Source organism: Dermacentor silvarum, chromosome 6 (assembly GCF_013339745.2).
Source record: "Dermacentor silvarum isolate Dsil-2018 chromosome 6, BIME_Dsil_1.4, whole genome shotgun sequence".
NCBI lineage: Eukaryota > Metazoa > Arthropoda > Arachnida > Ixodida > Ixodidae > Dermacentor > Dermacentor silvarum.
In genome coordinates, this window is record NC_051159.1 from 72,771,794 (window position 1) to 72,797,408 (window position 25,615).

Consider the following 25,615-nt stretch of genomic DNA (forward strand, 5'->3'; position numbering starts at 1 on the left):
CTGCTGTTGTACCACCACCACCTTATGATTGCGATTTTTTTCCCATGGATCCTGTAATCAGCGATATTTCAGGCGTTGCCAAGTTAATTCGCGGATTGAAATTGCCATCCAGCTGTGGTATTGATGACATCAACTCAAAGATTCCCAAAAATACTGAAGCGTATTCCTCTATCTTTTTGTCACACCTTTCCACACAATCTCTACAGTGCTCTGGAATTCCAGACGATTCAAAAGTTTCCCTCAAACGCAGGAGATTGAGGCGCCATCGTCGGCGCCGACAGCAAAAATGCACCTGGAGTGTCCATATAATTGCTGTTGCAATAAAAGTAGAGTAGGAGACACATAGTACGATTCGGCGTCGCTACGGCGTCCGATACAATCGTACCCATCGGACGCCAAATCAGATGCCGATTGTACAGCGTCTCTCCTACCGTAAAAACCGGACTATAGGTCGAACCGGAATATAGGTCGACCCCCCAACTAACCAATTCTAAAAATGAAAAAAATCTTTTTCAATGGCAAAAGTACCGAAAGACACACTTGACTTTAATCAGCCGGTTGCACAATGGTGACAGTATTTATTTAAATGCTGCTCCGTGCCGTGATGATAAGGTGCTGACAAACACGCGGGTCGATGGTCGCGTGATACGAAGCACACGGCAACCTGGTGGGTTGCCGTGGGCTTCCGCATACTCAGTCGCCTTTTTCTTGAAGGCCGCGGTGAATTGCCGTCGGCTTCCGCTCATTTTGAAACAAAATGTGAAAAATCAACCTGTATGCGATGGCGAAGGCGGCTGTTTGCTTCATCTGCCCATTGTTGCAAGACTTCCATAATTTTTCCGCCAATGTCCGGTATATAAGACGAGGGTCGACTTTTCGCAATGGTTTTTTGAAAAAAAAAGTTCGACCTATATTCCGGTTTTTACAGTACTTCACGGCAGCAAGTTCAGGGTGCGTTCATTATGCGAGGAAAAGCAAAAACAAACTTCTTGATTTTTGGAAAAGTGGGGAGGTGCGTTTATTACATGAGTGCGTTCATTATACGAGTAAATACGACATATAAACGACCTTCCTGACACAGTTATGTTTAATACAAGGTTGTTTGCTGAGGACTGCATTGCTTATCATGAAGTAACGAATCTGACCTCCAGTTTGACTTGGACCATATTTCTAACTGGTGTAGCAAATGCTTTACGACTCAAAATACCAATAAATGTAAGAGCATGACATTCTCTCACCGTTCTAATCCCGCTGAATTTCTTGCTTATGAAATCGATGGCACATTACTAGAGCACGTAACCTCCTATAAGTATTGGTAACGGATGGCCTCTTATGGCATACTCACATTAATTATATCATTAACAGTGCTAACTGTGCACTAGGATACCTACGCCACAATTTTGATAAAGCATCAAGCCATTTAAAATTATTGCTATATCAAATGCTAATTAGATCTAAACTCGAGTATGCATCTGCTACCTAGGATCCAGGCTTACATAACCTTGCCGATGCAATAGAGCCTGTTCAGAATCGCTCAGCTCGCTTCATCTTTTCAAACTACTCCTGTACTACCAGTGTTTCACTGATGAAATATAATCTTGGCCTTCCGAACTTGCTTTTAAGAAGAAAAATTTTACGTCTTTGTCTCTCTCATAAAGTTTTTCTCTTGAACCAGTCGCTGAAAAGCGAACTTTTATCGTAACCATAGTATTTGCCAGCCTGCACTGGTCACCAGTATAAGGTCGCCATTCCTTTTTGCCAAACTAACCTGTTTCATGGTTCATTTATACCAAAGACTAGCTCAGAATGGAACCACCTTCTCAGTGCCATTGCCAGCATTGAAGATGTACAGTCAGTCAAGGCCACAGTTGTTGACCACTTCTCAGAGTAACCTGCGCAGCTATTTGTTAATTTAATAAGTTTTGTATTTTGCATGTAACATAATGTTGCTTACGGTATTGTCATTTAAGGCCTTTGGTGTTGACCTCTGTTAGAATAACCTACTCTGGTAATTATTGGTTTTATTTTTTTTTTCCATATATAACAGTGTTGTTGTTTACATTATTGTGATTGTATAGACAGAATGTACTAACCCCCTCTGTAATGCCCTTTGAGCCCTGAAGGTATTGCAATAAATAAATAAATAAATAAATAAATAAATAAATAAATAAATAAATAAAAAATGCAGCTTGAGTTCCCAAGAACCAAGAAAATTGGTCCGAAAATTGCGTTCGATGTGTAGTCTGATACGAAATTGAAACCGTGCTCACAAGTATACCGTGAGGGCCAGCGTCATAACTGCTGTCATCACACGATCATGACTGAACAAGTTCTTGCATTGACGCGCCACTTTTAATCTTTGGTTACAAAAGCTGATTCGAAAGATAAGTTACTTTACATGCTAAGCTAGCAGTAACAAAGTTATGTGACACATTTTGACATTCCAGCAGACCGAATGTGTCAGAGGATGAATTAGCGAAGTGGTTAGTCAAGGCAGGGGCCACCATCCTGTTGCGATGGTTTTGGAGTTGTTTGATAAATGCAAAATATGCCCAAATGCAATGGATTATACGGAGTACAATATGTTGTGGTCACAGACAGAGATAAAGTGCTCTCTGAGACTGCTGACAATAGACATAACTGTAAATACATTTCCATTCAGTGAAGTTCAACGGGGCTGGTTTCATCCTTTTTTGATTGCCAGAACAGGAGGCATGCTACATTTTTCTTGTTAAAGAAAAAATAGCGTGTGGGTCAGATAAGCGATGGAACGAAAAATGTTAGGCCTAACGCTAAGAGACAGGAAGAGAGCGGTGTGGATCAGAGAGCAAACGGGGATAGTCGATATTCTAGTTGACATTAAGAGGAAAAAATGGAGCTGGGCAGGCCATGTAATGGCGTAGGATGGATAACCGGTGGACCATTAGAGTCACAGAATAGATACCAAGAGAAGCACGGCAGAAAACTAGGTGGGGCAATGAAGTTAGATAATTTGCAGGTGCAAGTTGGAATCAGCTAGCGCAAGACACGGGTAATTGGAGATCACAGCGAGAGGTCTTCGTCCTGCAGTGGACATAAATATAGGCTGATGATTTAACGCTAGCATTAACCACTTGGCCTAACCATGATCACCAGTAGGCTACAAACCCGTAAAATCTGTTTGATCCAAATTTTGCTCGTCTTCCTTTCGAAACGAGGGTCAAAGAATTAAGCTGGAAAAGCAGTTACACTGAGCTCATGTACGTGGTGAAATTGCCGCCTTCACTGGTTTGCGACAAATAAAAGAAAACTGAAGACAGCTGCACGAAGCATGCTTGCACGATTTTTCCTACACTAACAGTGACACTTTTCACCTCTCATTCTTAAGGGACCATTATGCTACTGATACCACATTGACGTCTATCACCACCACTGCAAGAACTATCACAGGTCATGCAACAAAGCTCGCAATACGCAAAATATACCTCAACGAGCAGCTGTAGCACATCCTCTATATTAAAAAAGCAGCTCAAATTCACGAAGCGTGCCTCTCACATGGGTGCTCGAAAACAAACCTCGTAATGTTCTTCACGAAAGCCGCTTTTCATTACAAAATACAATAGATGCAGTTGTGTAGTGACAAGACTTTCTGTATGCTCACTTGTACAGTGTGTATTTGCAACTCCCGTGTGTTTAGGAGCTGTAGGGCTCTTTGTGAGCATGGTGGTGATTACTCATACCCAAATGCAGCATGTGTCACCGTATATAGCAGCCGAGTGCTCACGAGATGTATGAAGCTTAAAAATTCGTTTTCTTCATGTGCCAGCTACCGTGACAATATTCGGAAAAGCAGTAAGTCACATCGAATGGCAGTATCTCAAAGGCCAGGCACAAGGAGACAAGGATTCTAGACAGGGGCTGCACAATGCAAGGAGAGCAGATTGATTTGGTCAACATTTCAAAGCAACATTGAGGTTATGACAGACAACATAGTGGAAGGCTCCAGATTAAACCTGACCACCTGGGGATCCTTTAACGTGCACCTAAATCAGAGTTCACAAGTGTTTTTTTTTGCATTTCGCCCACCCTCCTCTGAGTGCAGCCACCATGACCTTCTACTCAGTGACAAAACACCATAGCCACTGCGCTGTCCCGGCGAGTAAGATGAGAAAAGCAGAAAAATTTTGTTTACACAGAAATGACAGCTTCATGAAAATAGGGAGACAAAAGTGAGAGAGAGGAACTAACTAATAGTGTGCAGCAAAGTGGTTAGACCACAAAACAAAGTCAAGAGTTTGACGAAAGCTCCTCTGGTCAGGTAGCATGTTAATAAAGCCAAATTACAGACACTGACGAAGTCAAAATTAGTTGCAACGTTTTGGAACCTGTACAAGTTCCGTTTCCTGGAAAACTACTACAATAATTGACAGGGGACTAATAATAGTAATAAAAAAAATTTCAACAACACAGTGTCTAGAACTTCTGCTGTGACGCCTGCACTTGTGGGAAACACTAAAATTGACGATGAGATATCGAAAGAGTTTGTTGCTAGCTAGTGTTCCCGAATTTCATGTAATAGTATGCCCCTCCCTTCTGTACGTGCAAACACTAAAAATGACCATGAAATATCAAGAACATTTGTCACTTGCTTTGTTTCCAATTTTCCCTGTGTATATACCCACCCCATCCCTCTGTAAGGTGCAAATACTGAGGGTAAAATAAACAAACAAGTAGTGTCTGTCTTCTATCCTTGTCCCAATTGTGTCTCTCTGTATAATGGACGACGCCTCACATATGCTGGAAATTTCACCTCACATTCCTTTATTGTGCACAAAAAAAAAAGAAAGAAAACTGCAGCACATGCCATGACCTCATGTAAAATGCTTCTGAAGTTCAGCCACCACCCACCAGGTGCAACTACTAGTACCACAGTCGTGGACAGACGTGTTGAGTGTGAGCTCCACATCACACTACTCTAATGACTACTCTGGTTTGGTGGGGTGACATGTGCTGCATGATGGGGTATATATAAATGCTGTAAACCCCTTTCAAACAAAAAACCACAGGCACATCCTTTGCAACTTGCATCTTCACCACCATGAGCAGGAAATGGCAGCTGCTGGTTCTTTACGGTCAGTCAAAGTGACGTCTGCAGTAAGGGCAGCGGTTTTGCGACTTCCAATGCGATGTGTCAGCGATGAAGCAAGGACATAGGTGTGAAAAGGGAAACTGTAAGGCACCAACCTGCTGCCCACTGCCCTTTTCTAGCCGATCCATCATCTCTTCAAACTGTAAAGGGTTGATTTCCATTTTTTTTGCTTGCTGTGTGAGCCACTTTTCATCCTCAGAGTCCATGTCATAGTCCGGGATGTCCTGATCCATCGCAAATGCTGTGCAAGAAAAAAAGACACTTGGGTTACTTAGGCCAACACAGGCCACAGAGGGCAGTTTGCTGAAAATACACCAAACACGTAAAAAAAAGAATTAATGGGCCAAGAGAAAGAGAGCATTGCACTCAAACATCCCCTACATGCAGGCAATGTGAATATGATTCCCAGCTTTTACTTGTGGTTCTTAAAAGGAAGCATTATCTCGTTAGTCACAAAACATTTCGTTTTAAAATGACAGCAAATTTTAGCATTCTTGTGCCTAATATAATATTAGGGAATATTAATATTAATATTATTTGTGTAGTTATTACTTTATAAATTTCCATAATTAGCACCACTAACGTTGCACGTCCCCACAGCGTTGAAAATTTCAGTTTGTGCATTAAAAGAAGCATAAAAACTAAAGATTTGAGTTCACAGTAGCATTCAGCATAAAATTTTACCTCAGAACATGTCCTACAAATAAGCCTGGTTTGTATAATATACAAACAATAATTTTTGATAATGCAAACTTCTGTAAAAAACGTAAACTGAGAAAAATGGCTTCAACTGTATCAAAAGCTGCCCATTGTGTTCTCATTGCAAGCATGGTCACTAAAAATATGCTGAAATGTACGTGGGGCCTTCTTCTTCAGTTTCCCTTTGTTCTGTGGCAATAGCTTCTAGGTTTCATTTATTACAAGCCACTTAACACTCCAGTGCTCTGGCTCTCGCCTGTGACAAGTACTGACGGGTGTTCCTTTCTAGGTGGCTCATTGGTGTAAAATTGTGCGATAAAGTAGCCACTTGTCCGTGCTTAGTGACGTGGCCATAAACAGGAGAGGGAGGGTCACTGACTTCTTCACTTATTGTGCGTGGCTGTTATGATTGCAAGTATCAGTAGGCACATGACTCAGCAACCTGACAATGCTACAATTTGTCAGCATTTATCATTTCAATAACTCCTTCAAGCATAGCGTGCAATGGAATAAAAAATAAAGAGGCTATGCCAATGCTGCACACTGGAAGAAAAGTATGGCACAAGTCAGCACTCCATTACTTAGCTGCCAACAGCTCTCATAAAAGCATACTATCCGGATAAAGCTACACTTTGGTGAAACTACTGTATTTATACTGTAGCAAAAAAAAAAAAAAAATTGGCCCTTCCACTCCCTGAAGATCGATGATAAGCGAAGCTTGTCCCTTTGTATACCTAACCGTCCCCTTTGCCATCAACTTCATGTTTACTGAAATGTGCACTTGTTCTTCCATGCTGCCTTAGAATCTCTTCATTCATTCATACTTGTGTCGCTGTTCGTCGAAGTGGATCACACTGATGAGGGACAAGTTGTTGTCGAAGCAGAAACGATTGTGTTCGATGTCTTGAGTTTGTTCGGCGGCGTGGTTAGCAGCATCCGCCCGCCATTGCCGCTTGCGATTTGTCAAAATTGCTTCAAAATTAAATCTGTCCATCATGTAAGACAATCAATGGTTCACACCCCTGTAAACGCGCTCTTCCCATTACGACAGAAGAGAAGTGAAATTCTACGCTGGAATGATGAGCGGCAATGGAGCCAGCTGTGGCAAAAGATGATGACGAACGTGGGAGCAATGGCACGAGCGCATTCAAGCAGTTGCGCCGAGGGGCGCCAACGTGCCAGCTGGGGAAGACGACAATAATGCTTGAGCCATTGCTGATGATGATAGTTTTTTGCATACACGGACGTGTCGAAGTATGTGTGAAAGTTTGCACAACATAAGCCCAAAGGTAGGGTTTAGCTTAACTGTGGTTAGCACGCCCCAGAAGCTGGGGGCATCAGTAAGCACTGTATTAGTGAGCTGAGGACTGCGGTGTGCTCCTCGGCCTTCCATGGATGCTCACCTATCCTTACACCTCTGCTGCTCTTTACCTTTCCAAGTGCAGGGTGACAGGGTGGCAGCCAGCTGGTCACTCAGCTGTCTATCACTCCGAAAGATCCGGTAGTAAGTTTCCATTGAAGCCACTTAAGTGGCATTCAGGCCTCGCTCTCCGAACTGTGCACTGTGTGGGCCATGAGAGTAAATTCAAAAAGAAACCTCTCAAAGGCAGCACAAGGTCTGCATGTACTCACTTTTCCTCTGGTTAGGGTTCAACAGTTTCTTTTCATATTGCCTTCCTCTGTCTTCCACGCACAGCAAGCATGTACTATCAACTAAATTATTGCAGTAAATATACGGCGCCGCAAACTATTCCAAAATGGTCGATTCCATGTACAATATAGACCACTTATAATGTAACCGCTTATAGTGCAGGACCGGATATAGCACGGTCTTTTCAGACTCCCGTTAATTTTCCCATAGCACTCCATGTATACGCATACCGCTTACAGTGCAGCCGCGTGAGACGAAATACCGGTTATAATGCAACTTCCACAGGAAAATCTCGCCGACAAGGGCGGTAGCGACCACGCTTCTCAACGAGGTACGTGCTGCCGGCCGGCGTATGCATTATTCAATGCAATCAAACTCTCGTTAATTCGGACTACTTTCGGGGCTCGGTGAGCGAGGAGCACTGCAAATGTGCAACACTAAAGAGCAAGAACGGCGCTAGCGTCCAACCGAAATGAAGCAGCAGAGTCCGCATAGCCACAGCCATCAGTTGAAATCGTACGTTAACGACATCAACGCCGGAACGCTTCGAGCCTCTTTGTGTCTTTAAAGTCTGTATTCTAAAAAAAAAAAAATTAAATTATGGGGTTTTACGTGCCAAAACCAGTTCTGATTATGAGGCACGCCGTAGTGGGGGACTCCGGAAATTTGGACCACCTGGGGTTCTTTAACGTGCACCTAAATCTAAGTACTCGGGTGTTTTCGCATTTCGCCCCCATCGAAATGCGGCCGCCGTGGCCGGGATTCGATCCCGCGACCTCGTGCTCGCGTTTACCGCCGTGCATAACATCGCATTAGCCGCGGGCTTTCGTAACTGCGTAGTTGTCATCCACGATTGCGTCGATAGCAGCCGCAGTTTTCTCAGCAGCGGCTGCTGCGAACAGTAGTTTCGTTTTTACTCGGTATGCACGTCGGCCGCGTGCCTAAAAAAACTGCGTAGTCGCCATCGATGATCGCATAGATAACGAATGCGGTTTCGACTGCAGTTGTTGCAGCGAATGGTAGTTAATTCGTCCAGACTCGGTGTGTGCGTCGGGCGCGTGCCTTCAGCACCGCGAAGTCGCTGTTCATAATCGCGTTGATAGCGGTCACGTTTTTTCCGCAGCGGTTGCGGCAAACAGTTGTTTCGTTTTGACTCTGTGCAAAGCTGTCAAGCTTGAAGAGCACCGGCTACATCGAGATTATGTTTTCGCCTACTCACTGGCGAAAACGTAATAGCGATGTACACACGACAGTACAAAGCGTGTCTACATGCTTGGTCTACATGTTTTGCATACGTGCAGGGCTTGAAAATCGTTATTTTGGTTATAGTGCGGTACCGCTTATAGAGCAGATATTCGTGACTCCGGCGACTTACGTTATAAGCGGTCTACATTGTATTTACAGCGCTATCTCTTTGAAAACGTGCCTATTTTTCAACTCTTTCTTGCCCAGCAAGTGCTGTCACCTTATGTGGATACATGGAATTTTTTTTTGCACAGTGGTCTCTTGGTTTTCATTCCACGGCTGTATGCTGGCTAGCCTTTCAGCGACCGCTCGCGCGTCCGCGTGTGCGCCCTCACACGGCGGTTAGTTTTGGTTTCACCTCACGGTTTGTTTCTGTTTGTTGCATTTGTAACAACTGATGTCTATCTGGTTCCTAATCTCTCCAAGGGTCACCACTACATGCCTGCTCGTCTGTTGCTCACATGGGTGCAATTACATACAAACGATGCTGCCATGCCTGCATTTCTTTTCTCAAGACGGGGGGGTTCACGAAAACCGATTGCCCCTCTTTGACGACAGAATGAAGGCCTACTGCAAGTTTCCGACTCGTTTGGTTCTTCTGACGGGCGCACAACCATAGAGTTTTCGCGCATGCGCTGGTAGCACTGCTGCAACTGAGTCGAGCAGTGATTCCTCTGATGTGTACTACTGTCACGGAGCGGCATATTTTCGAATGGTTTGGACGCTGATTAACGACACGCCGAATTACGAGCGTCAAACACGTGGGCTCCTGACTATGCAGCGTATAATGCATTCGACATCGACACGCCGAATTACGAGCGTCAAACACGTGGGCTCCTGACTTTGCAGCGTGTAATGCATTCGACATCGACACGCCGAATTACGAGCGGCAAACACATGGGCTCCTGACTGTGCAGCGTACAATGCATTCGACGTCGACACGCCGAATTACGGGCGTCAAAAGCGTCGTGGCCGCTCGGGCTGCCATCTCGATTCCAGACACGTCACGCCGATTACGGACCCCGAAGTGTGCGCGTACGGCCACGTGGTAGTACCGGGCTAAACCTTGGCCCTTGACATTGGGAGAGGGGCTAATCTGCGGTTCTTTGGGTTATTAAAAGCCTTGCAGTACACTTTCCATGAGCACAAAGCCACAACCGCTGCTGTAAAATATCATCATCAAGATACTTGAAGACGAACATTAACAGAATGGCTCCTTGGCGCGAGCGCTCACTACTTCACTTCTTCAATAAACCGTTCATGTTCGAAGCAGTCACCGGTCTCAATCGTTTTAACAATGGTGCCGTGACCAGGATTACTACCTCCCCGCCCACAAGAAGGTGAATCTGCAAAGAAGCAGCAGAGAAGAAAACGGCGATGGAGCAGTGAATCGATCTGAATCGTGCGACGAGACCGAAGTGAAAACCGTAAGCATCGGAACGGCTGACTGACAAGTAAGAGGTCATTTTACCGCCTAGCAATGAGCAAAGAAGTAATAACAAAGAAGAGGAAAGCACTTCGCTCCCAGATAACGGAACTCATCAACTCAGCAGAACAGCAAATTAATGAAGGAGCTAACAGAGAAGAGTTGATCTCAATGCATGCGCAGATAAACTCTTCTCTGTTAGCTCCTTCATTAATTTGACCAGAGAAATGAAAGTGGTTATCATGATAGGGTTTCAATGGTAGGCCACATAGGCATGCCAGTCGGATGCTATGTTTTTTGCTGGGGCTGCCACCCTGCCTACTGTGCGTTTCCAATGCTTATCCATGGAGGCATCACTGCACCCACACTAAAGCCGTAATAATTGGTGAGCGTGGCCCTTGCACTTTCCAGAACTGCGAAAGATCGCGAAGAGCACGATGACAGCCACACCGCGAGTCGATATGGCACAGTTCGCTTTACAAGACAAAAGTGATTACAGTAAGCACAAGTAAACTTTTGTATGTTTTCTATGGTGAAATAACACGCTTACTACAATGCCCCCATGCCGCTTTATCAGTTATAACGATGAAGTCTGGCTGCAGTGTCCGCACCGAAAGGTAATGGAATATGAAATCCTTGAAAAGAAAAAGGAATAGAAATTCGAGCTGCTGCACCCTCGCCCGCCACCCCAATGGCCGCTGCGCGCCCATACAATAGAACTTATCTTCCAGCCTTCTCCTCATCGAGAGCCTGGCGTGACTGTCTTCTGTCGTCGCCGGTGAAAAGAAAGCGCACTGCTATAGATTTGGAAACGAAGTGCAGTATCGCGAAGAACTACAAAGACGGCAAAAAAGTGTCTAAGCGCTCAAGCGTGCAAGTATTTTTTCCTGCCCCTGAACACGACGGCAGGCTAGCAGCCCATGGGCGCCAGCGTGGTCGCAAATTTTAAAGTCATGTGTTGTTGCCACGTCCTGAACAAGTTAGTTTCGTTGAGGGACATGGCCACGCGGACAAGTAGGGAGTGACCACACTCGAAGATCAATCCGATGGCCGTGCAGTTTATCTTTGGTGTGTGGTCCAAAGTAAGCACTTCTACAGTGCGGAACTGCTTTAGGAAAGCATGCTTTGTCCGAGGCAGCAGTGACTTATACGAAGCCTGCGAAGCTCCCACCGCTAAGTGATGACTGAACTTAGGTCTGCAGTCAATGAGGATGCTTCAAGACTCGAAGAGTTTCTACATGCGGATGACGCATTAGAAACATCAGAACTTCTAACCAAGGAGGTGATCTTTGTGAACATGCTTGCGTCGGATAGTGACGGCGACAACGGCAGTAATGACGCTGCAGGGCAGGCTGCCTCAACGCTGTCTTCACAGGAGGCCCCTACAGATGATTCATTCCTTCCGGGGCTTTGTTTTCGCAAGGGACCTTCCACTGCCCTATGTGGAGCACCTGAATGCCATGAAGAAAGACGTCAGCAAGCTTCGCACAAAGCAAGCAAGGCTGACGGACATGGGGTTTTCTCGTGCAAGCCAGTGAGAAGTACATGGCGAGATGTTTGTGGCGTTCTCGCCCCAGCGTCTCTTCTGGATTTCTCAAGCTGAGAGGGTGCTGCAGCAACCTTCTCGCATTTTTTAAAATGTCACTTTTTTGGCCACCAAAGCGATGCCTCTGTGGAGCTCGCATGTCACTTGTTGCCGGTGACCCCTCTTTGCAGTTGTTATACCAGTGCCATAACATGCCAGAGTGCGCAGTAGGCAGAGTTAAACAATTAGACGAGTCGACACAATCAGCAGCTGGATCGAGGAAGGTGGTGCGGAGAGGTACTGGCCTCCCTGCCATTATAGATTTCTCACAATAGCTCTGCCATCCTCCAAGTTTGCTTCTTTTTTTCATGCAACCCAGTTATAACAATGAAATTTTTAGGGCACTTGAATATTGTTATAAGTGGGTTCGACTGTAGCGAAGTTTTACTGTATTACAGCAGCACCTTTGGAGGCCACCAGTAGAGGTATCTGTGTGATAGCAAAAGCAGTACCAGTTTCCTCCCCCCCCATGAGCAAAGCTCTTTTTAAAGCCCTTCACTCAAGATAAACATCACAAAGCATGCCAACAGACAGACTTCCTTCTGGCTACCATGACTCAAGGTGCAGAAGCGCCAGTATTAGCACCACTCTGAGCTCTCAGCTTGCTTACTGTAGGTGTGAAGTCTCCAATACCTTGTGTAATTCATGGAAATGGAATAGAAAGTGGTGATTCAAGAACTTGTTCTTCGCTTAGCTTGTGCTTACTAAAGGACATGTCAACTGCTAAGACAAAATACAAAAGAACAAAGACAACAAATAAACACAAGCAAACAACCCCTCCCATGTCGCTCTTGTTCCTCTCTATGTTTCGCCCTCATGGTGGTTGAATGTGTCCTTTAGTTCATGACCGGTTCTGTCCAACAATGGTAATGGTTCTGAGGGGTCATTACAAGACGCTAGAACGCAAAAGTGTGAGCACAATAGTCACGCAGATCCCACGCACTGAGGGAGTCGATTTAAGCAAAGCTTTGCTAAGCTGGCAAGACGAAATAACACAACTCAGTAAAAGACATGCAGTGAACTTTGGCAGCAGAAGCACCCGGCAACCATCAGCCAAGGCAGCAGAGAAATTCGACACAGCATCACCATCGACCAGCAGCATCTAAACAATCAGACACCATTAAGCTCTTGTGCAATAGCATGCGAGTCTCAAAGCTAGTTGGCGTTCGATGACAAATGCACCCAGAAACTGTCAGCCAAGGTGGCGGAGAAACTTGCCACATCGCCACCATCGACCACAACATCTACACCTTCAGACACCCCAAAGTTCTTGCACTAGGGCACAAGCATCATCAAGAGCTAGTTGGCATTCGACAGCAAATGGACCACGCAATAACCCGCCAAGGCAGTGGAGGAACGCGACGCAGTGCCACCATTTACCACAGCACCTAAACCTTCGCACGGCAAGAGCACAAAGCTCTTGCACAAGACCATGTGCTATAGCGACCCAAGTGAGGTCTTATAGCTGAAGGGCGTGCCAAAGGCTTGGCAGATGCATAGGTGGCTGGTCAGGCCAGCAACAAGTCTATGGTTTATTCTCGAGTGCAAGGGGCTCAAGGAGCCCAAGCATAGTGCAAAAATTCCAGAATGAAAATGAAACATTGACACAAGGATGTCAGGCACTGCAGGAAGGCATAAGGGTCGACGCCGTGAAAGACTAAGCGCGTCAGCTGCACGCTCTCTTCTGGTCCGCCATTATAAAGACAGCGTCTATATTGCAAGCCTGCCATTAGCAAAGACATGACAGCAGTATTACTGGCCCCGGCTGTGTCTTCTGTGCAACGGTACCGCGACTGCCAGTGCTGCAAGAAATTGCCTGTTAAACCAGCTCACTTTATCCACCCTGTAGACGCAGTGTTGCAACAAATAGGAATGGATCTACTTGGTCCATTCCCAGTGACAGCTCCGCGCGCAACAGATGGATGGTCGTTGCTACTGACTGCTTAATACGGTATGCAGAAACCGAAGCTATTCCGCAAGGAGACTTATGAAGTGGCCAAGTTGTTTGTCCGCCACATCTTCCTACAACATAGTGCACTCACTGTTCTCGTCATTGATTGCTGTGCAGCATTCACAGCTGAACCGATGCAGGACATTCTCCAGCTAACACACAGCTCTCACTGAAAGAGCACTGCATATCATCCTCAAACAAATGGATTAACAAAACGTCTGAACAGAATGTTGGCCGATATGCTTTCCATGTATATCGACATAGAGCACAGACGTGGGATGAGATTTTGCCAAATGTGACCTTCACCTGTAACACTGGTGTACAGGAGACCACACACTTCACTCCATTCGAACTTGTATACAGACGCCACGTCACCTCAACACTTGATGCCATGCTACCTGTGGCTGAAATAGCCCGACCAGCGAACACATGGAGGAGTTCTTACAAAAAGCCGAAGAAGCCGGCCAGCTTGCTCAGCATCATATACGGAGCCAACAGCGTACCGACACCCTGCGATACAACCAGCATCGACGCGACGTCCATTACAATCCCAGTGTCAGGGTGTGGATCTGGACGGCCATCCGTCATCGTGGACTCCTAGAAAAGTTGCTGCGCTGGTATTTTGAGCCCGAGAATAATATGTGCCGCCTCAGTGACGTAACCTACGACATTGACTCCAGTCCGCTCATTCGTCGTCCTCGCACTGAAGTTGTTCATGTAGTGCACATGAAGCCATACTATGCGCATACGAGAACATCCACATTGCATCTCAGGAGCTCAATGTTTTGTCATCAACGTCGCTGATGGAACTCGGCCGCTTCTCACATCGGGGGCAATTGACACAAGGATGTGGGGCTTCCACACATCCTTGTGTCAAGGCACGCGCAAAGGTCGCCACCATGAAAGATGATGAAGCGCGTTGGATGCGCCTTCTCTTCTGGTCTGCCTTTTAAGAGACAATGTCTATGTTGCTAGCCTCCGTCTTCAACCTGTGTTACAATATGAAGTAGATAGATGAGAGCGTCACTATAACGCTCCCCCCCTCTCTAAAGGCACTAGCAGAATAAAACCCAAGTCTACTGCCTGGGACATCAGAGCAGTGCCCAGGTAACGCATTTTCTAACGGAGGGCCTTAGCGCCGCGATTGGAGCAGAGGCAGAATAAGGTAGCATTAGTGAGACAACATATTCGATGTGAACGCAGGCTTCATGCGTTCGAATGCAATAACCTCATCATGACCGTTAACATGTATTATCAATGTCTTTTCAGCTTGGTAGAAAAGTGGAAAAGGACCAGTGTAATGTGACACAAGGGACAGCTGAGCGTTTTCCTGGAGGACGAAGACATGAAACGATGTGGCGAAGTCATTGGTGACAAACATATCTTCAGTAGAAAGCACTAAGGAAGGAGTCAGTCCCAGTCGCTGAAAAAGCAACCTGAGTAGTAGCTGCTCAATATACTCCTCTAGGGTAAGTGTTAGAGTAGGTAAGCAGTAGAGTGGATGCCCAGGAGGACACGGGAATGTTTGTCAACCCAGCAGGCACTGGCATCATGGGCGATGAGAGTAACCTTGAGCTGACAATACAGTCGCACCATCAATACCATTGGCCAATGGGTGATAGGCTGTTGTATAAACGTGGTAAATTCCAAGAAAACGGCAAGTCAGAACGCGGAATAGGTCACACTTGAATTGGCGCCCTGTGCATCTCAAAGAGCTTGTTAGTTCAACGAGGACGGCACACTGCAGCTGTCAGCTATGGCGGCAGAAAAATGCGGCACAGTGCCACCATCAATGACAGCATCTAAACCTTCGCATGCCTGCTGGTCCCGTGCCAGCAATTTCCCATCAGGTAGGTGTGCTTCACGAATGATGAGGTACCATATTGGCTGAGCACCGGCCTGGGAGCTTGCTTGTTCCTATTTTGCCAGTAGGTACCCAGCGGTAGCTCTCGTCTGCCTCTGACAGCAGCAGCAGACGCTCTTCCACAATGCTGTCTGTGGATCGACAAGGGGTCGCCCAGAGGCCCCGAAATCTCTATGGGGCCCCTCTCAAGATGAGGACCACCATAAGTAGCCAAGCACGAGGCTGGAGAACATCTCTACCCATTAGAAAAACTGGTGGGCCACCGGTGCACCGTGCACACATACATGCCAGTGAACATGACAGCACACTAATAACTACCACATTGAAAGACCAAAGCTACACACAAGTTATGAGGTCGACACAGGAGGTCGACATATGAGTGTGCTTGAAGTTAGAAGGTGTCAAGGCTGGGCCAGCCCAATCAGATATCTAGCTTGCAATTTTCTGCGACGGTACAAATTGCCACAGCTGATCTATGAAGAAATGAAATGTTAAGTGAAATGGCAAAAAACACATTGCCTGTTGCAAGTAACAACTCACAAGTTCAATTTCAAATTGCTACATTTTCAGTCAATAAAGCAGATGTCGGCTCCGGACAAAGAGTGCGAGCTGAAATTATGTCAACATCACACAAAGTGGAAAAAGCCGGAAGAAGAGAACACATTACAGTTACCCCAAACAGTACAATGCCACATGGCTACTCATCCGACATTGGGGAATCGCAGATTAGGGGCAAACTTACGTTGCATGTGTATGAGTTGCCTTGAAAGCTTGAAATTTGGAGGGTAGAGCTCGTCGAAGAGTTCATCGCCAATGGTGTACACTTCAGGTGTAGGGATGACGAGCTCTCCTGTATGACCAAATGCTTGCTGCGCTGAGATCGCACGCTGTAGGTGATGTTCCTGCGAGACAGAACAAGAGCAACTTAGCTTGCATGCATTGTATATCGCAGTCGGCATGATGGACCCAGCAGACTAACCAAAAAGTTTGCTAAAGTCAGGGCTCAACAAGGGCCTGAAGATACTAGTTTGCTGGAGGCGCATACACATTCTTACTTTCCTCACTGATATTAATTGTCATAATAATAATGCCCATAACCAGCATTTCTTCCATACCACTATCACTATGGGCAAGAAAAACCAGCAAAAGTTGACACTAGTCTGCGCAAGTAAATCTTATGCAATGTTAGAGCAGCTTTTGAGGGAAAAAAATTTCAATTCTCTGTAAAAAGGCCTTGACAAAGCATTTTTAAAATACTAAAGCAATGTTATGCCTGAAAGCATAAAAATAAAAAAGAGAAAGCACTGTCTCCAACCAGCATAACAAGCCATTCACATGTTATCTGTCCTGCCCTGTTATTTCCATTTTTTTCCCCACTCAATCATTTAAATCAATTTCCCACAGCAAAGCACTGATGTAAGTTACAAAAACTTGTTGGCTATAACACTGTGAATGCTTCTGAGACGAATAAAATCACTGAAAAATATTGTACTCATCTGTCTTCTTTTTAAAAAATTTCTATCACGCTGATAGCGCCGAAACATTTCCAAAAGCTAACAAGAATTATTTGGCATGCATTGCTTATTCAGCAATGCATGCCAGTAATTGGAACGGTCATCAAACAGGTGACATATTTCTCTGTAGGCGAGTTCAGCATCCCAAAGCAACCTCTGGGCCAGAGAATGCATTGCACCGAAGTGGCACAGATCTAAATTACCACATTCTTCTTCGTGGAACATAATACCCACAATGAAATACTGTGAAATCCACGGCATAACGGATGCTGCAGCTTTAACACTGATGCACACACACACAAACACACATTTAGCCTACATTTTTCACTTTTAAAAAACCAAGCTATTTCTGTCTAACAAATTAAAATCAAGTTTCGTATACCCTACCAGTCTCGACTAACTTACTGTTCTCCTTTAGTGTCCCTTTAGAAGACGAGTGTGACAATTCGTTAAAGTCTATAAATTCTGACTAATTTGAATTATACATTTTACAAGAAGGTCCAACAATTGCACAGTTTCACATTACAGTGATTTTTAAAGATTGGCATATGCATTGTTCGACCCATGCCTGGAAACAGCTGGTTTATGCTGGCTTGCTATGCTTTCAACATCCCAACCAGAGTGAGTCATTAGCACAGAAACAGTAGTACCAGTGCTGGCATCTTGCAATGCCGTCTAAAGAAGCCATACAGAACTCTATAGACATGAGTGACATGTTCACCATGTACACTGGCGCAAAGGTTTCTGAAGTGACATAACCACCATAAAGCATCTTCTTGCACTATTTCCTCTGCTAAAGTAAGCTGCATAATGTAACAACATTTGGAATTTGTAGTAGAACACGCTATCAGGAGATCCCAACACTGGCGCTGCTGCTCCTGGCATGCACACACTGAGTATGCCCCCTGGTAACGAGGATGTCGCAGCACCAGTGAAGTCATGAAAAGATGCTATCTGCATCCCCAGTCCAGTTTTGGTTTTGATGATGTGTTTGAATTTTTCATGTGACTCAAGGTGCAGAGAAATCTTTAACAACCGATTCCGTAAGCATTGTATAAAGTATCACCAGTATTACCCTTTCATTAGCAAGTCAATGAAGACCAGCTGCTATTACGATTTGGGAAACATGTAAAATGGTAACAACTCGGTCGCAGGTTATTTCAAACATATGCATTCGTATATTCCAAAGTTAAGCGTGTTACACAATTTACACGAGTGCGCCAACAACTCATGCTAAACCCTTCTGCATGCAGCTTTTTCCACAATCCCAAACAAAAAAATTACATTTTGCTTTCTCTTTCAAATTTTGAAAACCCTGCAGCCCTTAATATTGTGAGATGTACTAGAAATACAACCACACACACAAAAAAAAATCCTTATTAAAGGCATCTTGCATTTGTTTGTGTGATCTATACATACAATGGATACGTCCTCACTATTTTCTGTGTTGCTATTGCTGCAGTTTTGGTGTGTTTTCCGCTAAACAACACAGCCAAACCTCTCTTTTACTTGTTTTTGTTCGACTAACGCTTTGCATTCACTTCTATTCCATCTTGGCAGACCAAAGAATAAAAGAGCCACACTGAGCTAAATTCTGGATTGTTTGACTCACATAAGACAAAGACAATGACCTCCTGTGATTGTAAGGCATGTAGTGCGGGACTCCAGATTAATTTTGACCACCTAGGGTTCTCGAAAGCACCTAAATCTAAGTACATGGCATTTTTGCATTTCGCCCTTATCAAAATGCGGCTGCCGTGGACTGGATTTCATGCCGCGACCTCGTGCTTAGCAGCGCAACACCAAAGCCACTAAGCAACCACAGCGGGTTTTTCCTAGTTTTGGAAAGATGAACGATGTCCACATTGTGTGGGCCAGAGATGCTCCCATCTGAGGTCAAATTCGCGGGTACAGCTGTTTGAATGAACTGTTGATGCAGAATTGTGGGAATGATTGAGTCCCTTGAAATTTTCCATTCATCTTTATTCCAACAGTGACATGACCTAAATTGGCATGCAATGCTGCATGCTAGAAAAATCACTGAAACTGCACTAGACTGAAACTGCTTGAACAAATCACTTGGGCAAGTGAGCTTCCACAACACATTCCACCAAAATATTCCTATAAAATTGCGTTTTAAGTTCAATGAGCACCAATAAAGGGCAAATTGCAGTTATATGAATGCCTTCCTTGATGCCGCTCACCGTTCAATGAGCAAGTTTTGCGTCACCCGTCCACAATCACATTTACTCTTAGAATTGCACATACAATAATAACAGCAAGAACCATGCAAGTCATGGTGGCAGCCATGTTGGTTATGAACTGGAATGCCAACTAGCCTCACGGTACACCCACAACCTACATCCAAAGCCTCATTGAACTGTTCTGAATTATTGTCTTGGCCATGGCTGTGTCCTGAAAACAATCACTTGCAGCAGGGGTGCTCATTTGAGGTTATCGATCATTGTCCAGCAGGCCATTGTGCTCGAGTAAGAGCATGTTCACACAATCGCCAAGTTTATACAATGTCTGATACACAATGCGTAAGTACAGCAGAATCCGGCAGCGTTTTTGCAAGGTCCTAGAGGTATGTGTACTTTAGAGCAGTGCTAAATAAATGCTTTCACATATATTGCTTTATGCTCTTTCACTTTTCTTGATCATGAGTAGAATGTACTATTGAAGCAATTTTCGCAAAGCTACAGGGCTGGTAACTGTCTACTTCTTTTTTAACAGCCGTTAAATAGCACTTTCGCAGACGATGCGGGCACCTGGCAGATAGTGAATATAATGTACATGCAACATATATATATATAATATCTGCTGCATCTAAGGAAGCGCAGCAGGCATTTCCTAATCTCGGAGGAAATGCCTAGGCGCCGTGCTGTTCCTCCACAATCCAGGTCCTGCTTCATTTCCCGCGAGCAGTAATGGTGGCATCATTTTCTTCTTAGTTTCGGTATCAAAACATTTTTGTAGCTTTCCGTGATACATCTACTCGTATTTCTAATGCAAAATACTGCATAGAGGCTGATCTAATCTACACTATCTGAAAATAGGCATTTTACGCAGCCTAAGGTTTCTTTGCAGCAGGCCTTGAAGCGGTTATGGGTTGTTGTTTGGGTAGGTGTTATGTTCTCAATGTCTCAAAGTTATAATAGGTGCTAATGGACGCTGTAGTGGAGATCCTGTTTAATTTTGACACTTGAGGGCTCTCGCCCTAAAACCTCAATTTTGTGCCAAGGCTCCTCTTTTTTTTTTTTTTTCAACTGGGCTCCTCGCGCTGAGGCCTTTCGAAGCATAAAGCGGCACAATGCACGAATTAACATTCTCGTATAATGACTGTATAAATGCAGTTGGATGAGTATAGAAGTAGTAGTTATTGGAGGGCCCCAGAATTGTACAGAGCAGTTCCTCAAACACGAAGGCTGAAGAAAGGTTTATGCAGCAATAAGCAGTTTATGCAGCATGGGAGAAACAGTGGTGTAAGGATATGGGCCAGAATATCTGAACTACTGCTTCAAATGTGTGCATGTGGGTGGGGAGGTGAATCGCATATTCATGTCACAGGTGATAAAAGGGACACTAGTGAGCAGTGTTAAGTTAAGCTCGATTGGCAAGTCACATTTCTACAATACCAGACATCCGTCTTACCGCGACGGAAGTAATTGTAAACCAAAATATATGCAAGAACAAAAATTGTGTGGTGGCATACCCTTAAGTCCCCACACCAGCTCCTTGTGCGGTATATTTTGAGACCTTATGTTAACGACTAGTTGACAGTTCATTGCTAAACAAGGATTACACAGCATTCTGAAGGTACGAGATTCAATTCAGTGAGTTTTGAAAACAAATTCTGCCCAAAATTGGCACAAAAATGCATGAATATTTCAAAATTTGTGACGTCACACTAACGTACCGGTGATAAGTTAAAAAAAATGAAAACCCCTTCATTTTCTCTACCAATACCGAACTTTTATTCACCAAATAAATGAAATTGAGTCTTCGAGGAATACGTCAAACTAGACGAATTTAGCATTGCTGTTCTGTCCCCCTCTAATGAAACGAGCTGTGTTAGTAGGTTAAGAACGGATGAGAATGTTGGACGCACAATGCAAAAAGGTTCCCAGCAGAAAACACATGTATCACAAAGAAGAAGACACACAACACAGAGCTGCTTCAATTGCTAGTCCTGCGACTAGCTTGACCTTACTGCGACTGTTTTGTTAGTAAGTTGCAGTTTTATGTTGCAAACAGGTCACATTTACTGAAAGCATAAATTTAGCATGCAGAAAGCAATGTAAAAGAAGACACAAGGCAGTACTATTACTATCAAATTTACGAAGCAACTCCCTGTGTCATAATTTGACACAACCACAGACTAAGGCTTAGTTTAATGCTTGATGAAATAAACTGCAATGTGGTACATGTCATGTGGTAAACAATGCCTCGTGGCACATAAATGCCAACTGTCCCAAATCTCATTCCTTTGGCAATGTACTCCTCTGAGCAATTGCTTTAGTTTTCTTGCCAACAAGAAAACTGAAGCAACAGCACGTCAAAGCGAAAGACACTCTAGCCCACCCCCCCTCTCCAAGATACTAACACTTAATCTACCAGATACCAAGCAAAGATTGTGATGCGTCCCACATTTTGCAAGACTGGAAACTGAAGATACCACTGCAGCAGCATCCGAATGGCGTTGAAAAGAAACAGAAGCTTATGTGCCTTGGCTTGAACATCACAAAAACGCAAGCCATTGTGTGTTGAGTGGGATTCAAGAGCCATAATCGCAACACAAAAGCACATTTGTTTGTTTGCTTAAAACGGTCGTGTATTCACGTGACCGGGCTGACAATAAATCAGACGTGCGGTAATCCTCGCAAAATGCGCTCCGGCATATTGCTCTACGTTATATATAGGTAATTGGGTGCTTTTTTTTTTTTCACTAATAACAAGAAAATTGTAGAGACAATAGTCAGTAAAGTGTTTCTTTCCCCCTTTTTTTTTGTGAGAGCTGTTCATTTTTCCCAGTAAGAAATATTTATACAGCACTAAGAAAGGAAATAAAAATTAAAATTCTACCCAACAAATTCTGGCAGCTCTCTGTAGAGAAGGAACGAATTACGTTAGAAAGAATTTAATGACACAGTTTCTGCCACAGTCTGCGTACTGCAGAAAAGGAGTGAAGGATGTTCAGGCATGATTTTGTATTTTTATCGCCTCACAGACCACCGACCAAATGCCAAGGAGGCTCCAAGAGCAGCAACTATCTACTTGCAAGCATTTAGTCTGTGACCTCCCTATAATATGTATTGCTGCATGCTATTTAGAAGTGCCTGTAGTCACTTTTTATATAAAGCGGCTGAGTGCAATCCCTCCAAAATATTCCATGCTTAAAAGCAAAAAAAAAAAAAAAAAAAAAGTCACTGGTGCTGAAAATGTGGCATCAAACAGTCGCAATGAACAAACATACAACACGTGAAATACCTCCCAGAAAGTACTTGGTGGATGTTGATCCAAAAGAGCAGGTTAATAGCTGCAAGCTTGGAAATAAATCACAGCTGCACAGGGAATTCAAAGCACAAATGTTGCTTGCATATCCCAAAAAGCATCTTCCCTCTGCCCCCTCTAATTCAGACGAAACATGTTTGTTGATCGTCACCTGTGCCAAGCATATTCCTTTTATGAAAACAACAGCCGGTGATTTCACTGCGTGCAGCTAAAAATGTCTTGAAAAACCAACATCTGCTCAAGGTGTCACCAAGCTCTTATTTACAAAGCAGCATAATATTTAGTCTGGGATTTTTGCACACAGCTGTATTTTCAGCGAGCTAAAGATCTCTTTCATACACAAGCTACAAAACTTAAGAAAGTCTGGATAATGAACACTCCTGTGAGCCTTGCGTTTAACAATAAGTGGTGCCTTTTTTTTTAAGCTTCAATTTTAAAGGAACTGTGGGGTTTAACGTCCCAAAACTGCACACTGGGTTATGAGGGTTGCCGTGGTGGAGGGCTCAGGATTGATTTTGACTACCACAGTTTCTTTATTGCGTGCCGAAAGCATGACACTCGGGTGTTTATCTATTCTGCCTCCTATCAGAATACGGCCTCCTCAGCCGAGTATCAAACTTGTGACCACATGCCCAGCAGTACGTTGTCGTAGTCAACGAGTCACCGCAGCAGGTATTCCCCCCCCCCTTATTTTACTCAGGCTGTTGGCATCAAATAAGTAAGCTACTTCTTATTCCCAATTTCTTGACACAGGTAATGGCTGAAGATATCGAAGCAGTATCTTAACTGTTTGTTTATGAGGGTTAAAAAATTGGGGAATACCATTGCATGTTCTCCAAGGTAACTTGCTTTTGGGCTAGCTACTACATGGTAATAGAATGGAAACAATGCAAAACTAACCACTGCAGGTACTTTGTAGAAACACTAGGTACGCTAAAATAATTCATACTGGACCAACCTCTTAAAACTCTACTTGCACTTCTTTGGCATCAAATGGTTAGTTTTTACAGGCATAATAGCCTCTCAAAATTACATTACTGTTTATTTAGTAGGAAAATGTTTTGTCGTTACAATGTATTGTCATTTCAAGCTTTCACAACTCGAACTGCAGCTATATTGTGTGTAAGAAAAGTTGGGTATTAAAGGAAAAATGATGGCCAAGCAGTGGTCTTTTTGACCTTTACAACCAAACATGGCATCAGTTTTATGTAATAGATTACATGGCAGGGAAAGCTCACAAAAACGTCCGGATTGAGCCTTTGCAAAATTTCAAACCCACATAACTCATTTTTTTTTCCAACTGATAAACAATGAACTAAAATTGAGTCGATGCTGTAAATTTTATGATGTCATGCAGAGTGGTGCAAGAACTGTCGTTCATTTACGCGTCCTTTCTGACTCGCCAAGCCTTCAGCTTCAGCAAGAGTTGCAAACACATTATCCTATGGTCTACTAATCTAGATTAACTTGACCTTTATTACCTTTAGAGCTCCTTCACATTTCTTTTCCCTGTGCTTACAAACCTTGCTCTCAATCTAACAGCTTTTAATTTCCAGAACTCTTCAGACAGGTCTGCATTGAAATTAAGTGTTCACTGCAATACCACTTTGCCCTCAATGTAGCAGTTTCTTTTTAACAAATATAAGCTTTCAAATTATACCTAATTTGCCCAGAGCACCTCAGACCATGTACTTTGACAAATAAATGTCCTGGCCGCCAATGTCATAACTTGTTTTCAAGAAAGATGTTATTCAATCATGCTCATGCAATGACGAATGGCATCCTTCTGTGACACAATGACAAATGATGCTGTCATAATAGTACCCTGATACATGAAATTTCAAGAATAGCCTAGTGTAGAATGCGCCACACGAGGCATACATGGCCTGCCTGTTTAAGCAAAACCGTAGGCACATCACAGCCAGATCAGACATCACAATACAGGCACCCTTGTCAAAAGTTCATAGTAGCTTCAAAATCTTGCTCGACAAAACGTTCTGTGCAGCTGTGCAATCATCCTTCAGTGCTAAGGAAGACTTTCAGCGATTTGAAGGCACCATCCTCATAAGTCACGGTCAAATCACCTAGCACGTTCTACAAGAAGCAATGCTAAAGTCGGGTACAAATTTAGAAGGCAGCGGCATTTGCCCCTCAAAGGTGGATGCACACGAGCATCCACGAATGGGCGCGCACTCTAGACTGATGGCATGAGCCGGATGGCCGGTGACCCCGCCGATGAAAAGCATGGCAGCCTGCGCTTCGAACTGGGCTGAGTCGCGTCAGCGGGACTATTTCTCTAGTCGCAGATGCAATCGGCTGCCGTGCTTCAGTTATCTGGGTGGGGCCTCTACTGCTTTAAGTAGTACCTGACTATAGATGCAGCTACCAAAGTGAAAACATTTTAGGCATTTGAACTGCAGTGATGAGTAAATTCTCAATAGAAATCATTCTATAGAAGCCCCCAAAAAGAAAAAAATACAATGAAAAGTAATCTATGGCAATGAGGTATAAGCATAAAAGCCCTCCTTTCAAATTTATAAGGAATGCACATTCATACAGTTATCAGTGGCAAAGTGCCCTTAAGTGCACAAGCCAAACTAAGCATGAAAGCAATGTTTACAGAAACATTAAAAACATATCTGAACGTGCAACACCACACTATGTGAACACAGTTACAGGCGGTGGACAGGTCCGAAGCTTTTAAACATGCAATAATTTGCTTCACACAATGTGTGAGCTTTCGTGATTGTCTTGCGTGATATTTCTCAAAATACCACTTAATGAATCATTTTCTTAAAATCAAAAACTACGCCAGTGTTTGAGCATCAAATTATGTGCCAGACATGGAAAATATGCCACAAGCACAGTGAATGCTTTAAAAACAAGCAACTATGCTCAATGCCCTATATATTCCTGAATAATATGCATATTGCAAATCTGTGTTTTGAACTAAGCAAGTGAATAAGGTAACATGCATGTGAGGAGCATATGTGTGCAGTGCAGTGTGTATCAGCAGCTGATGTTGATATTTCTAAAAA

The 25,615-nt window shown here is 44.0% G+C and overlaps 1 protein-coding gene across 1 annotated transcript in view; it reads right to left on the reverse strand.

Moving 5' to 3' along the window:
• LOC119455579 (enhancer of polycomb homolog 1) overlaps window positions 1–25,615 on the reverse strand; it is a 72,189-nt gene that overhangs the window by 44,967 nt on the left and 1,607 nt on the right. The window contains exons 2-3 of the mRNA XM_037716980.2: window positions 16,292–16,451; window positions 5,224–5,369 (exon numbers count right to left, since the gene is read on the reverse strand). Coding sequence (XP_037572908.1) covers window positions 5,224–5,369; window positions 16,292–16,451 — 306 coding nt within the window. The remainder of the gene's footprint in view (window positions 1–5,223; window positions 5,370–16,291; window positions 16,452–25,615) is intronic.